The sequence below is a fragment of the Ixodes scapularis genome, unplaced genomic scaffold (assembly GCF_016920785.2).
Source record: "Ixodes scapularis isolate PalLabHiFi unplaced genomic scaffold, ASM1692078v2 ptg000597l_1___fragment_1__unscaffolded, whole genome shotgun sequence".
Taxonomy (NCBI): Eukaryota; Metazoa; Arthropoda; class Arachnida; order Ixodida; family Ixodidae; genus Ixodes; species Ixodes scapularis.
In genome coordinates, this window is record NW_024610006.1 from 1,450,686 (window position 1) to 1,463,640 (window position 12,955).

Here is a 12,955-nt window from a genome sequence, read left to right on the forward strand (position 1 = left end):
AGTGGCCAGTGATAGAATAAAAGGATGTGCATGAATCTGTATATAAATAATGTGGATGAAAAATTTAAAATTGCAAAGCAAGTTTAAAGTCGATGTAAAAGTCCAGTGCTTTCTAGGAATTTAAAAACATTTGTATGATTTATAAAAGGTTCATCTCCAAGCAAAAGAGCAAGGTGTAAAGGCATCTGTGCTGAATAAAACTGGGCAAAGTAGAATTGGCGGTATCTGTGATATGCGGGGCACTCAAGAAGGATATGAACTACTGTTAATGGTTTTGAGCAGTGTTCGCATGCAGGTGGATCCTCTCGACGAAGCAGATACCCATGTGTTAGATGTGTGTGGCCAATTCTTAGCCGACAAAGGATTACCTCGAAAAAACGGTCCCTATGACGGGCACTCGCCCACTCCTGTAGCATCGGCTTCACAACATGAAGTTTGTTGTTGGTTTCGCGGGACCATTCCTCTTGCCATTTACACTTGATACATTTCTTTACAGTCGCTTTGTAGTCTTGGTAGGGTATGTCGTCAAGATCAACCTTCCTTGTAGCACATGTGGAAGCGGCACGATCAGCAGCTTCATTGCCGGGAATACCCGCGTGACTAGGCACCCAGCAAAAGACTATCTGCAATTTGTTGTCCCTAGCCGCAGCAACCACTTTATGTTGTAGCTGAGTTATTATAGGGTTTTTCGCTATCTCAAGGGATCTGAGTGCTCTCAGAGCACTTAGTGAATCAGTGTAAACTACAGAGTATGTATGCCTATTTTTGATAATATAGTCTGTGGCCAATAGTAAACCGTATAACTCGGCAGTCAAGATAGTTGCACTGGAATTAATCCTCCGCACACATTTAAGTGATGGTCCAATCACGGAACATCCGACACAGGAATCGGTTTTTGTGCCGTCAGTATAAAAGCTGGTGTAGTCTTTATATGTATTTTGTAGCTCAAAGAATTCCTGTTTTAAAACTTCTGGTGGGGTATTTTTCTTAGTGTACTCAGTAAGTGACAAGTCTGTGATGAGCAGACCATGTTCCCATGGTGCCACTGTTCCCAAAAGCTGAGCAACAGGTGGGTTTGTCTGAAGGTTAGCTGATGCGGCCGCAGTCTTGTTCCGCAAAGAAAAGGGAGGCTTAACAGCGGGCTTGCTTTGGAAGGTTCGTTCAAAACGTGTTCCCTCGACTAGTTCCCGACACGGATGTTGTACTACCGACCGTATCCTAAGCGAATACATTAGACCTAGGACATCTCGCCTTTTCTCTAGAGACATTTCATTAGCTTCGGCATAGAGGCTCAGCACAGAGGATGTACGAAATGCACCAGTGGCAAGTCTGATCCCTGCATGATGGATTGGATCCAACATTTTCAGTGTTGATGCACTCGCTGATCCATACACCAAACATCCATAATCTAGGCGTGACCGCACAATCGACCTATAGATTCTTAGAAGGCACAGTCGATCGGAGCCCCAAGTCATGTGGGAGAGAACTCTTAAAATATTAAGGGATTTATGGCATTTTTGTTTTAGAGTTTTGATATGCTGGCTGAAAGAGAGCTTGGAGTCGAATATAAGCCCTAGAAACTTATACTCAGTTTTTAACTGAACTGGTGCACTGTATATGGTCAACGAAGGCGTCGGCATCACACCAAGTTTTCGTGAAAAACAAACACAAGCAGTCTTCTCCGTGGAGAACTTAAATCCGTTATTATCAGCCCACCTTGTCACATTATTAATAGTCAGTTGAACACGCCGTTCACAGATTGCAAGGTTACATGAGGAAACAGCGATCTGGAGGTCATCTACATATAGCGAATAGTGGACCGATGGTGGTATGACACGCGCGATAGAATTGATTTTTATAGCAAACAGAGTAGCACTTAGGACACCGCCCTGTGGAATACCGTTTTCCTGTACGAACCATCGTGAGTGTACAGACCCCAGCCTTACTCGGAAGGTGCGTCTACCTAAATAGCTTTCAATGGCAAAGAACATGCGGCCCTGGATACCAATGTCAATCACGTCCCTCAAAATTCCATGCCGCCCGGCAGTATCGCATGCTTTCTCGAGATCGAAGAACACAGAGAGGCAGTACTGTCTATTGACAAAGGCCTCTCGAACAGTTGTCTCCAATCGAACCAACTGATCCTGTGTTGAGCGGAATGAGCGGAAACCGCACTGGTATTTATCCAGGATGCAATGTTTTTCCAAGTGCTGCATAAGTCGTCTATTAATCATTTTTTTGAGGGTTTTACACAAGCAGCTCGTCAATGCGATTGGCCTGTAACTAGTAGCAGCATCCGAGTTTTTTCCAGGTTTAAGTAGAGGGATAATTGTAGCCGTTCTCCAAGCTGATGGAAAACGACCCTCCTCCCATATTCTGTTGAAAAGGTATAAAACCAAATCAAGTGTAGACGGGTGGAGATGATTCAACATGAAGTAGTGGATACCGTCAGGACCAGTTGCCGAGGGTTTGACGTTATGAAGGACCACCTTTAGTTCAATAAGGGTGAAGAATCTATTGTACGGCTCCCGTGCACTGCCAGGTGCCTTTATGGTCCTGGCTTCTTCCCGTTGTTTTAGCCGAAGAAATGATGGTGAATAGTGCCTGGAACTTGAAACAAACTCGAAATGTTCCCCGAGAATATCGGCTTGTTCCTCTAGACTTTCTGGACAGGTTCCGTTGCAGGATAACAGGGGGATGGTGAAAGCAGTATAACATCCATTGATTTTGTTAATTCGGTCCCAGACCTCTTTCGGGGATGTGTGGCTATTTATTGATGTCGCATACCCTTGGAAACTTGTTCTTTTTGATTGCCGGCGAATGTACCGTGCACGGGCCTTCATTTGCTTAAAGTGAAGATGATTGCTCGATGTCGGATACCGTCGAAATATGCTCCATGCCTTGTTTTGTTTTTTTCGTGATTCTGAGCATTCTTCGTTCCACCAAGGCTTGGGACGGCGTGGGAGGCGTCCCGAGGTCATGGGGATTGCCATTATGGCTGCCTGAAGGATACAATTCGTTAAGTATTCGTTCACTTCATCCATTGAAAGCTTGTCAAGAGATGTGCATGCCAGCAGTGAGAATTCACTGAATTGTGACCAGTTTGCCTTCTCAAATTTCCAGCGGGGAGTTCGGCTGGGGAGGGTCACACCTGGGTTATTTCGTCTTAAAACAATCGGCATGTGGTCACTACCTAAAGGATTATCTGTAACCTGCCACGAAAAGAGTGAAAATAAAATAGGTTCACTTATAGAGAGGTCAATTGATGTAAATGAGTTTGTGGGTTTCTTTTCGTTAAACAGACACAAATTTGTAGATAAAATAAACCGTTCGACAATTGCTCCACGAGTATCGCGTCTAGTACTGCCCCATAAAGGATTGTGTGCATTAAAATCGCCAAGAATAATGAATGGATGGGGGAGTTGCGCGATGAGTGAGTCAAAATCTTCACACCTTAAATGAAAGTTTGGAGGAATGTAAAGTGAACAAAGGGTTATCAGGCGGTCTGACAGAATGCGAACAGCTACTGCTTCCAAGGCGGTCTGCACGGAAACCTCAACACATGCAGCTGATTTTTGCACTACTATGGCCACGCCGCCAGAAGAGTAAGACGAGTGATCTCTATCCTTGCGGAAAAAATGAAAGTGCCTAAAGACTCCTGACTGACTTCCCTTCAAGTGAGTTTCCTGGAGACACACTGCCAGTGGACGATATTCCTCCAAAAGGGAGCAAACATCGTCATAATTATGTAGGAGACCTCGGCAGTTCCATTGAATAAGACTCATTGTCGGTTACAAGTTTGAAACTCGGGACCTCGAGTTCGTAGCCTTAGCGCATAAGCAGCTAAAGCTGTAATGCACCACTCACAAACTAAGGTTCTAAGGAAAAATCGAAAAACTAATTTAATAAAAAACGAAAGAGGACATGAATGGGTGTGGATGTCAACAGGAGGGCAGTTCCGACCAAGCCTTCGGGGAAAGACAAATAGAGGTAGTGCCCCAGGCCAGGGAGTCGCCAATAGTCCTCTGGCTGATCCTTGTGGAGCTGCCCCCTCTGACCTCCAAGGGGGTCGAGACTTTGGGCCAACGCCACTGGCGAGGGAGTCGCCATCATTCCTCTGTCCCAACTGATCCCTAAGAGTGAGTGAGGTAATGCAGGTGAGCGACAAAGAACAGTGATGCTGTGAGGTGTATGAAGTGTTAATGAAAATTTTTGGGTGTTGAAACAGCGTCCACGACTAAGCACTTGCTATGTGCCAGCTTCTGGACCTGTCGCTTTGGTCTTTTTCTTTGGGTCCTCAACTTTTGACGAGATTTTACCAACCTTCGGGGCAGGTGGAGGCTCCGGCGGACTGCTGGAGACATCCATTGCCTCAACCTCGCGATGCGAGGAACATGAAGGGCGCCCCTCAAGGCACTGTGACTCTGTCGTCACAGTTTTCTCACGAGGACGTGCGGGCATACGGCGCGGGGCCGTCGCCTTTGAGGATGCGGTTTGAGTTGAATCCCTCTGTTCTTGAGGGATTCCAGGTGAGATTTTGGGGGCTTGAGGTTTGCGCGGGGCAGAAAGGTCTAAAAGGCAGACCTGTGTCCCCACGGAAGCCGTTGTCGGTGCAGCCCCCTTGCTGACCGCAGCGGCGTAGGTGCCTCTCTGTAGGAATGAGAGGCGTTTTCGTGCTTCAAAGTAGGTCAGATTTTCTTTGGTTTTCAGTGTTAGTATTTCTTTTTCTTCTTTAAACTTTGGGCATGAACGGGAGTATGCAGGGTGAGCACCTGAACAGTTCACGCATTTGGAAAAATCACTTGCACAGCTGTCAGTAGGGTGATCATTGCTTGAACATTTTCCGCAGGTTGTCCGTCCCCTGCAAGTGGCTGCCCCATGTCCGAAACGCTGGCAGCTAAAGCAGCGTCTCGGATTGGGGATAAACGGTCGAACCTTGCAGTTGAGATAGCCAGCCTTGACCGTCTGGGGGAGGGTCGTGGAGTTAAATGTAAGCACAAGGTGCTTCGAAGGCTTCTCTTGGTCTTCTCGACGAAAGGTAATACGCCTCACTGCAATCACACCCTGATTGCTTAGTCCTTCAAGGATTTCATCTTCAGTACTTTCCAACAGATCATCTTCGGAGATCACGCCCCGAATGGTGTTGAGAGATTGGTGTGGCGTTACTGTGACTTTGCGATCAGCTATACTAGTAAGTCCAAGGAGCGCTTTACTTTGTTGCTCAGTTTCAACCTCGACAAGGAGGTCTCCAGAGCGAAGCTTCTTTGCTTTGTAAGATTTTCCAACACATGATTCCAAGGTTTTTGCCACAAGGAATGGGGACAGCTTTCCAAGTGGTAGTTCGTATTCGCAGTGTATTACTAGAAACTTTGAGAAGGCTTGAGTGTTATCTGTAGTCTTTAGAGGAACGGTGGCTTCGGTGCGAACTCTTTTCAGAGATCGATCAGAAGGAAGTTTTGCTTTGGAACCCATATAAAAATGGGAGATCTTCGACATCTCCGGTGTGCCGCCCACCATGGAGCCCAACATGGGACAGGGTAACGGCACATAACAAAAATGGCTTTGCTGTGCACGTTACTCAAGTAGCACCTACCCAGATGTTATACCCAAGAATGGGTCTAGACTAGCGTCCTTCTCCACTCAAGGTTGGCCCTTGCCGCCAAGAAGGTGAAAGGGGAATGGAGAGAAAAGAGAGAGAAGTATAAGTAAAGGTGGGAGTGAAAGATCGGAGGGGATAGTAGAAGAAAAGTCGACTAGGCTGAATCATCCTGGCCGGGCCTTACCAGGACTCCCGTCTACGAGAAGCAGGGGCCGAAGTGGTGTATTGCCTCACCCGGGGGGCCCCGAAGGGTCCAACCCTACCCCGGGCTCGGCTCAACCACCAGGATGCCCTTTTCCCCGGACACGGGAAAGCCACGCACAGCCAGACGTGGGCGGGCGAACCCGCATGGCTCGGGGTCCGTGGAGACGCCACTCTCCAAACACCTGCTTTCACAGGTGCCCCCTGCGGGGAATTGTCATCGGGGCTCCGTGGATGGAGCGGCGTTGCTCTGCGCCGTGCTGCCAGTGACGTAAAGTACTGGGAACCCTCTCGCTATCGCGCTGCGGGTCAGTCCGAGACACAAAGCTCCGAGGCTCTCCGGCGCGGGCCGCGGCGCCCGAACAGACGTGCGCTGGGCTGCACACGTCTGTTTTTTTTTGTGTGTGTGTTTTAGTTCTTTTTCCTCGGGCGCGTAAAAGCCGAAATCCAAAGTCCACTCGCCGAACAGCGTTCACCCACACCTTCTCCAATTTCCGGTCCGTTGGAAACTTGTGAAAAAGCACCTCCGGGTTGTGCAGCGGGTTGTTTGAGCAGCCGACAGAGCTTCAAGTTGTACTCGGCATCTTTCGAGGAACAGCTGGGCAGTCTGGGACGCACCGAGTTGCTCACTAAAACGAGTCTTGCAGTCCTCACAAGCAAATAAACAAAAGGCTATAGCGGAGCTACACGGGCTCCAGATAAAAGCAACGGCTAAACACGCCAATCACAAGCCGAAGTAGCGCTGGTAGCGGCTCAAAGAAGCGCACTCCGCGCAACGCCCGGATCAGAGGAAAAAAAGAGAACGATACTGATGTTACGGCCCAATGTTGCTTTACAATCAGCAACCCGCTGGCCGCCCGCTAAGGAGCAGCGGCTCGCGGTGAGTCTCATTTTTATTATCGGCATTAGTTGAGAATGCGGCGTCCCACGGACGTGATATTTTGGCTGGTGTTGTATTTTGTGTCACTACAGCGATACCAGTAATTTATTTCATTTTGAGTTTCGGGCAGAGTTGCCCTCTAAGGCTGGCTTGAGGTCTTGGTGTGGCAGGCCAAGAGACGTTTCCGTGTAGTTTTTTGCAGAAAGTGCAAGGTGGTCTGCATTCTCGTTACCAGGAATGCCCACATGACTGGGCACCCAGCAGAATTTTATAACTTGTCCTAGATGGAAAGCTTTGTTTATCTGAAAACAAACCTACTGCACAAGAGCATTCTTACTGTCTGCTAAAGATGAAATAGCTAAGAGAACACTTTGGAAGTAAACAGAACTGCTTTGTTAATGTTATTTTCTGGAATATATTCAACAGTAATCAGGATACCATACAATTCGGCGGTAAAAATAGTTGCTAGAGGGTTGAGTTGCCTAACTTAACTGTAAGCGAGAGAACAAACTGCACACCCTACGCAAGTCGACGTTTTCGAGCCATCAGTGTAAAAGTGGAGATAGTCACTATATTTCTGCCCTAGCTCTGCGAACTCCCGCAAGAGAACAAAAGGAGGAACAACCTTTTTGCTGTACCTTGAAAGGGACCAATCGTAAGAGATTGGCACCAAGTCCCAAGGAACAACCCTATAGGCCTGTCTCAACAAGGGAGGCTCATCAAAAGAAAGGTGCAGCGACCTTGCTATGCTCTCAGTCCGAAGGCTCAAGGGCCAAACAATACTAGGCTTATTCTCAAAAAGCCGCAGTGATGCAGAGGTCCGCAGAGCGGAGAATGAAGGTTGGTACGGATCCCTATAAACTTTGTAGGCATAACACAGACTAAGATATTGTTTGCGTCGCTCAAGCGACATCTGATGCGTTTAAGCATACAGAGTCAGCACGGGCGACGTGCGAAAAGCACCTGTGGCTAGACGCAGCCCCAAGTGTTGGATTGGGTCTAACATCCTCAAAGCAGATGGTCGTGCCGACGCATATACCGGTGCACCGTAATCCAACCGGGACCGCACTAGAGTTATAAATTCGCAGCAGACATTGTCTGTCAGGCCCCCGAGTAGTGTGTGACAGCACCTTAAGAATATTGGAAGATAGTAGGCATTTTTGTTTTAGTTCTTTCAAGTGAGGTACGAATGTTAGCTTTTTGTCGAATATCACGCCTAGAAACTTATGCGCCTCCTTTACAGCGATGGTAAGGTTATTCAGATGCAAGGTAGTACCCGGTGACAACCAGACTTGTACGTAATCCGTTACAAGTAACGAAATTACTTGTAATCCCTTACATTTATCAGTAATTTAGTAACGAAATAATTACATATTTTCTGATGTAATTTTAAAGTAATTCCCTTACATTTTTTACGTAACGGATTTCTTTTAATCCGTTACTTTTTTATTGAAGACCCCCCCCCCCCCCACTTTTTTTTTTTCTAAAGGAAGGGTTGTTTTTATTTTGGTAAAGTCGAGCTCAGTGACACTCTCACGCGCAAAGCGAGGCTTGGCACCCTTCAGTTCCGCAAAACCATTTTTGTTTTCAACACCAAGCCCCTAAATTTATATTTGTTTAGACCCTAACAACAATGTAAAAAAAAAAAAGAAATAAAAAACATTTTTACACAAAAAAGGGGGGGGGGGGAGTGGGGTCAAGTTATATCCGCTTTTTTTAGACCCTTTGTTTTTTTCTTTGCTATCGAAGGCGGGAAGAGGACACCAAGTGGGTGTATGCCTCTTTGAAAAAGCTCGAGGCGGTAAGTGCACAGACAAGAATTAACAATGTCCTTCTCGGTTTTGAGTGACTACGACCATTTTCATTATGTTACAACACCAGACAATGCTCCGTATACCCTAAAATTCACTAAAAAGAGATGTGATATTTATTATTATTTATTTACATTGTACCTACATCGCCCTGTGGGCATTATTGTAGGGGGGTTTTAGAAAACATTATAACAAGTGGAAAAAGAAAACGTCATTATCATCAATGGACACAACATCTTCCGGGAGATCGTTCCACTCTCTCGCGGTTTTGACAAAAAATGAATTCGCAAAACTGTCAGTCCTGTAAGTGGGAACAGCAACCTTTTTAGAATTATCACAACGGGTAGAAACGTAGGATGGCTCCATAAGATAAGTGGCTTTATCAATTCCTGTTTTGTTGTGAAAGACACGGTGGAAAAATTTTAGTCTTATTTTTTTTTCGTCTACATTCGAGTGTTTCCCATCCCAGCAAGGCCTTCATATCTGTAACACTAGCATAAGGGTCATAGTTGTTCAGTACAAAACGCGCGGCCTGATTTTGAATTTTTTCTAGTTTATTGATAAGGAAGTCGTGATAAGGGTCCCACACAACGCACGCGTAATCAAGGATCGTTCTTACCAAAGAAAAATAAAGTGTTTCTTTGACGTTTCGCGACGCGGATCTAAAATTTCGACGGATAAAATAAAACATTTTACTAGCCTTTCCGATTGTACGTTCTATATGGCTGTTCCATTTTAGGGAATCCGCAAATAGCACTCCTAGGTAAACATACTCAAACACAGTACATAAAACAGTCCCGTTGATTAGGTAGCTATAAGAATCGTGCAGCTTACTTCTCGAGAAACGAATATGTTTGCATTTACTTAAATTTAGGCTCATTTTCATTGATTGCACCAAGAAGATAAAATATTTATGTCGGTTTGTAACATGGCCAGGTCGTCTGACGTGTTTATTTCCCTGTACAATACGCAGTCGTCGGCGAACAGTTTAATATGAGACTGTATGTTTTCGGTGATATCATTTATGTATATGAGAAAAGGTAAAGGCCCTAAGACACTCCCTTGTGGCACTCCCGACGTAACCCGAGTTGATGTGGATATAGTACCGTTTAAAACAACCCGCTGCTCACGACCTTCTAAATAATTTTGTATCCAATTCAGGACGTTGGGATCTATGTTTAGCAAAGCCAATTTATACAATAATAACTGATGGGGGACCGTGTCAAATGCCTTTCGAAAGTCTAAGAACACGCAGTCGATATATTTCCTGCTGTCTAGTGATCTGGATATATGATGATAAAATTCTACCAGCTGTGTGTTGCAAGAGTAGCCGCTTCGAAAACCATGCTGTGAGGGTGAAAAAAAGTGTAATGAATCCAGGAACGAGTAAAGGTTACTGTAAATAATGTGTTCAAACAACTTACATGAGATCGATGTCAATGAAATAGGGCGATAATTTTCAACACTGGCTTTAGAACCCGATTTAAAAACTGGTGTAACGTTTGCCATCTTCCAATCCATTGGAACCATCCCCGTCTTTAACGTTTCACTAAATATAACAAAAAGATAACGCGCTATGGATTCACTGCACTTAAGAAAAATAACAGGGGAAATGCCATCAGGTCCGACAGCCTTGGTTGCATCAATTCCGCGCAGCAACTTCACTATACCATTCATGTCAATTGTAATGCTGGGCATTACGCTTTGCTGCGTTCGGCAAGCCACTGGAGATAGCAGATGCGGAGAGTCTTCCGAAAATACCGACTTAAAATACGAGTTAAAGCATTCAACCTTCGCGTTATCAGACACCACAGTATTACCATCAACTTTCAACGCAGGAATAGAAGTGTCTTCCTTTCTGTTCGCGTTGACGAACTTCCAGAATTCTTTAGGGTTTCTTTTTAGATTTTCGTTAAACTTGTCAAAGAACACTTTTTTGCTTAATTTTATTTGCAATTTGAGAAGCCTGTTAATCTCTTTGTACTTCTGCTCAGTTTGGACTGACCAACTTTTGGTCAGCGTTTTGTAAGCACGTCTCGCTTTACCTATAATTCTGCGAATTTCTACATTAAACCAAGGCTTATTTTTTTTACGCTTCCTCATTTGTTTCGATGGAATATACACCTCCGCAAGCTCTAATATTTTATTTCTAAAAGCATGCCATATAGTTTCGACGTCACTATTTTCGGACAGACGACTAAATGTATAAAAATAGGATTCAAGCTCTGCATCGATCGCTTCGTAATTACCTTTGTCGTACAAAAATACTTTCCGTGGACACTCCGCTTGCTTTCGCGTTCCGGGCTCCGAGAGCTTAGCAACAACCGCGCAGTGATCACTTATGCCGGGAAGTACAGTGACCTCGGATACAACGCCAGGAAAATTGCATAAAATTAAATCCAAGACAGAATTTTCTCGCGTCGGTTTTTTAACATATTGTTCAAATCCAAATACACTGATTATGTCAGCAAACATCGAGTAAGCGCGGGGTCCATCTGTATCAAGAACTTCATCAGACCAGTTGAACCCTGGTAGATTAAAGTCTCCTCCCAAGAATACACTATCTGGAATTGTCGTCAACAAGTCACCCAATTTGTCTATCGAGTACGCATCACTATCTGGGGGGCGATAAAATGTACCAAAAACTAAAGTGGTCCCCTTAGGTAAAACTACTCGACACCATACAGACTCAGTGTCGTTTTCGGAAAAAACTAGTTCACTACTACTCCAGTCTGATTAAATTAGCAAACAGACACCACCTCCGTGTCCATTTCTATCTTTGCGGTATACGGAAAAACCAGGGGGAAAAACTTCGCAATTAGAAACCGAGTCATGCAGCCATGTCTCCGTTCCCATAATAACTTTGGGTCTGATTGTCTCGACTAGAGATAAGAAATCGTCCACTTTATTTTTTATGCTACGGAAGTTCACAAGTAATACCGAGACATCTACATCTGATAAAGCGGCATTTTGACAGATATCTCTCGCACGGCGTCAATCCTGCTGAATCGGTGGAGCCTTTTTACGAACGAGTATAGGCATGCTTTGTTCGAAATCCCAGGCGTACGTGTCTCCGTTGATAACGAGCTTGTCGTAGGTAAGATATACTTTGTTGTTCTTATCTTGTCGTTTTTCTTTGGAATAGTCCCATAGCTTGCGCCTTTTCTCTCTGCCCCAAGACGTGCAGGAGAGCCTGACTGTGGAGCAAGCGGGAACATTGTTGTTCGATTGTGCAGGTTAATCCCAAGAGGAGTCCACCACAAAGTGTATTTCGATAACTACTTCAACTGTCCAACCCTTCAGGTGTACCTGGAAAAAGAAACCGTGCACTGCATTGGTACAGTCCGGATCAACCGAGTAACGGGTATCAGCATGCCATCTGACAAGGAAATGAAACAGAAAGGAAGGGGAAGCTTTGAAGAGAAGGTAGCGACCCTGGATGGCATTCAGCTGTCGTGTACAAGGTGGCAAGACAACAGAGCCGTCACCTTGCTGTCCACCTTTGTTGGGGCAGAGCCTGTCCTAACTGCGCCAAGGTGGAGCCAAAAAGAAAAGGAGAGGCGCGACATACCGTGTCCGTCGGTGATAGGCGCTTATAACAAGCATATGGGAGGAGTGGATCTCTTAGACTCTCTGATCTCCCTCTACCGCGCCCATCTCCGATCGAAGAAATGGTACTTTCGTATTTTTCTTCATATTCTCGACTTGACGGCTGTAAATGCCTGGCTGCTGTACAGGAGGAGTGCCGAGACTACTTCCGATCAACCAACACGAAAGCTCATGCCATTAGCAGAGTTCAAGGTGGACCTCGCCACGTCACTCTGCAAAGCAGGAAAAAATCAACTGAAGAAAAGGGGAAGGCCCAGCAATGAGTCCGTGGAGCAAGGCATCCAGCTGAAGAAGACAAGAGGTCCTTCAGCACCGTGTCCACCTCAAGATGTCAGGATTGATCAGGTATTATCACTGGCGAATTAATCTGTGTTACAAACCTCACTGTTCATACTTCTATGCTCAGGTTGGCCACTGGGTGCTTTGGAGTCAGAAGCGACAGCGTTGCAAGTTTCCTGGATGCAAGGGCATTTGTATGAGCTACTGCTCTAAGTGTGGCACTCACCTGTGCTCAACAAGCAAGAATAACTGCTTTCTTTTGTATCACACAGGCAAATGAGGCCACATCTCTCACTGATGTCTGTAAATACAAGTTTGGCTCTGGTTCACAAATTTTTAGCATTCGGCTATAAATATTTCGTTATTTCCATCTTGTTGCAAATATGCAACATACCTATCTTTTTTCGATATAAATTTTTCCGAAACTTTGAAATTTATTTTAGTGATAGTATTGTGATAACTGTGGTATTCTACTTCTGCTGGAATAAAATTGTGAAAAAATAAAAAGTTGTGCAGTAAAGGGTTAAGCCACTCGTCGACGCTTGCCGTCTGTGTTTTCTCCAAGACTTCAACACG

At 45.3% G+C, this 12,955-nt stretch overlaps 1 protein-coding gene across 1 annotated transcript; it reads left to right on the forward strand.

Annotated features, from left to right (window-relative positions):
• Positions 1–12,090: 12,090 nt before the first annotated feature.
• Positions 12,091–12,659, forward strand: LOC121834185 (piggyBac transposable element-derived protein 3-like). Its single transcript, XM_042287927.1, has 2 exons — positions 12,091–12,445; positions 12,507–12,659. Exons 1-2 carry the CDS (start codon positions 12,098–12,100, stop codon positions 12,657–12,659), a joined length of 501 nt encoding a protein of 166 aa, XP_042143861.1. The 5' UTR covers positions 12,091–12,097.
• The last annotated feature ends 296 nt before the right edge of the window (positions 12,660–12,955 follow it).

Bases quoted from the DNA above. Each gene is read 5' to 3' on its own strand.
- LOC121834185 (XM_042287927.1), top strand. From the start codon at position 12,098: ATGGGAGGAGTGGATCTCTTAGACTCTCTGATCTCCCTCTACCGCGCC. The intron at 12,446-12,506 runs GTATTATCACTG...TTCTATGCTCAG, and splicing joins AAGATGTCAGGATTGATCAG to GTTGGCCACTGGGTGCTTTG.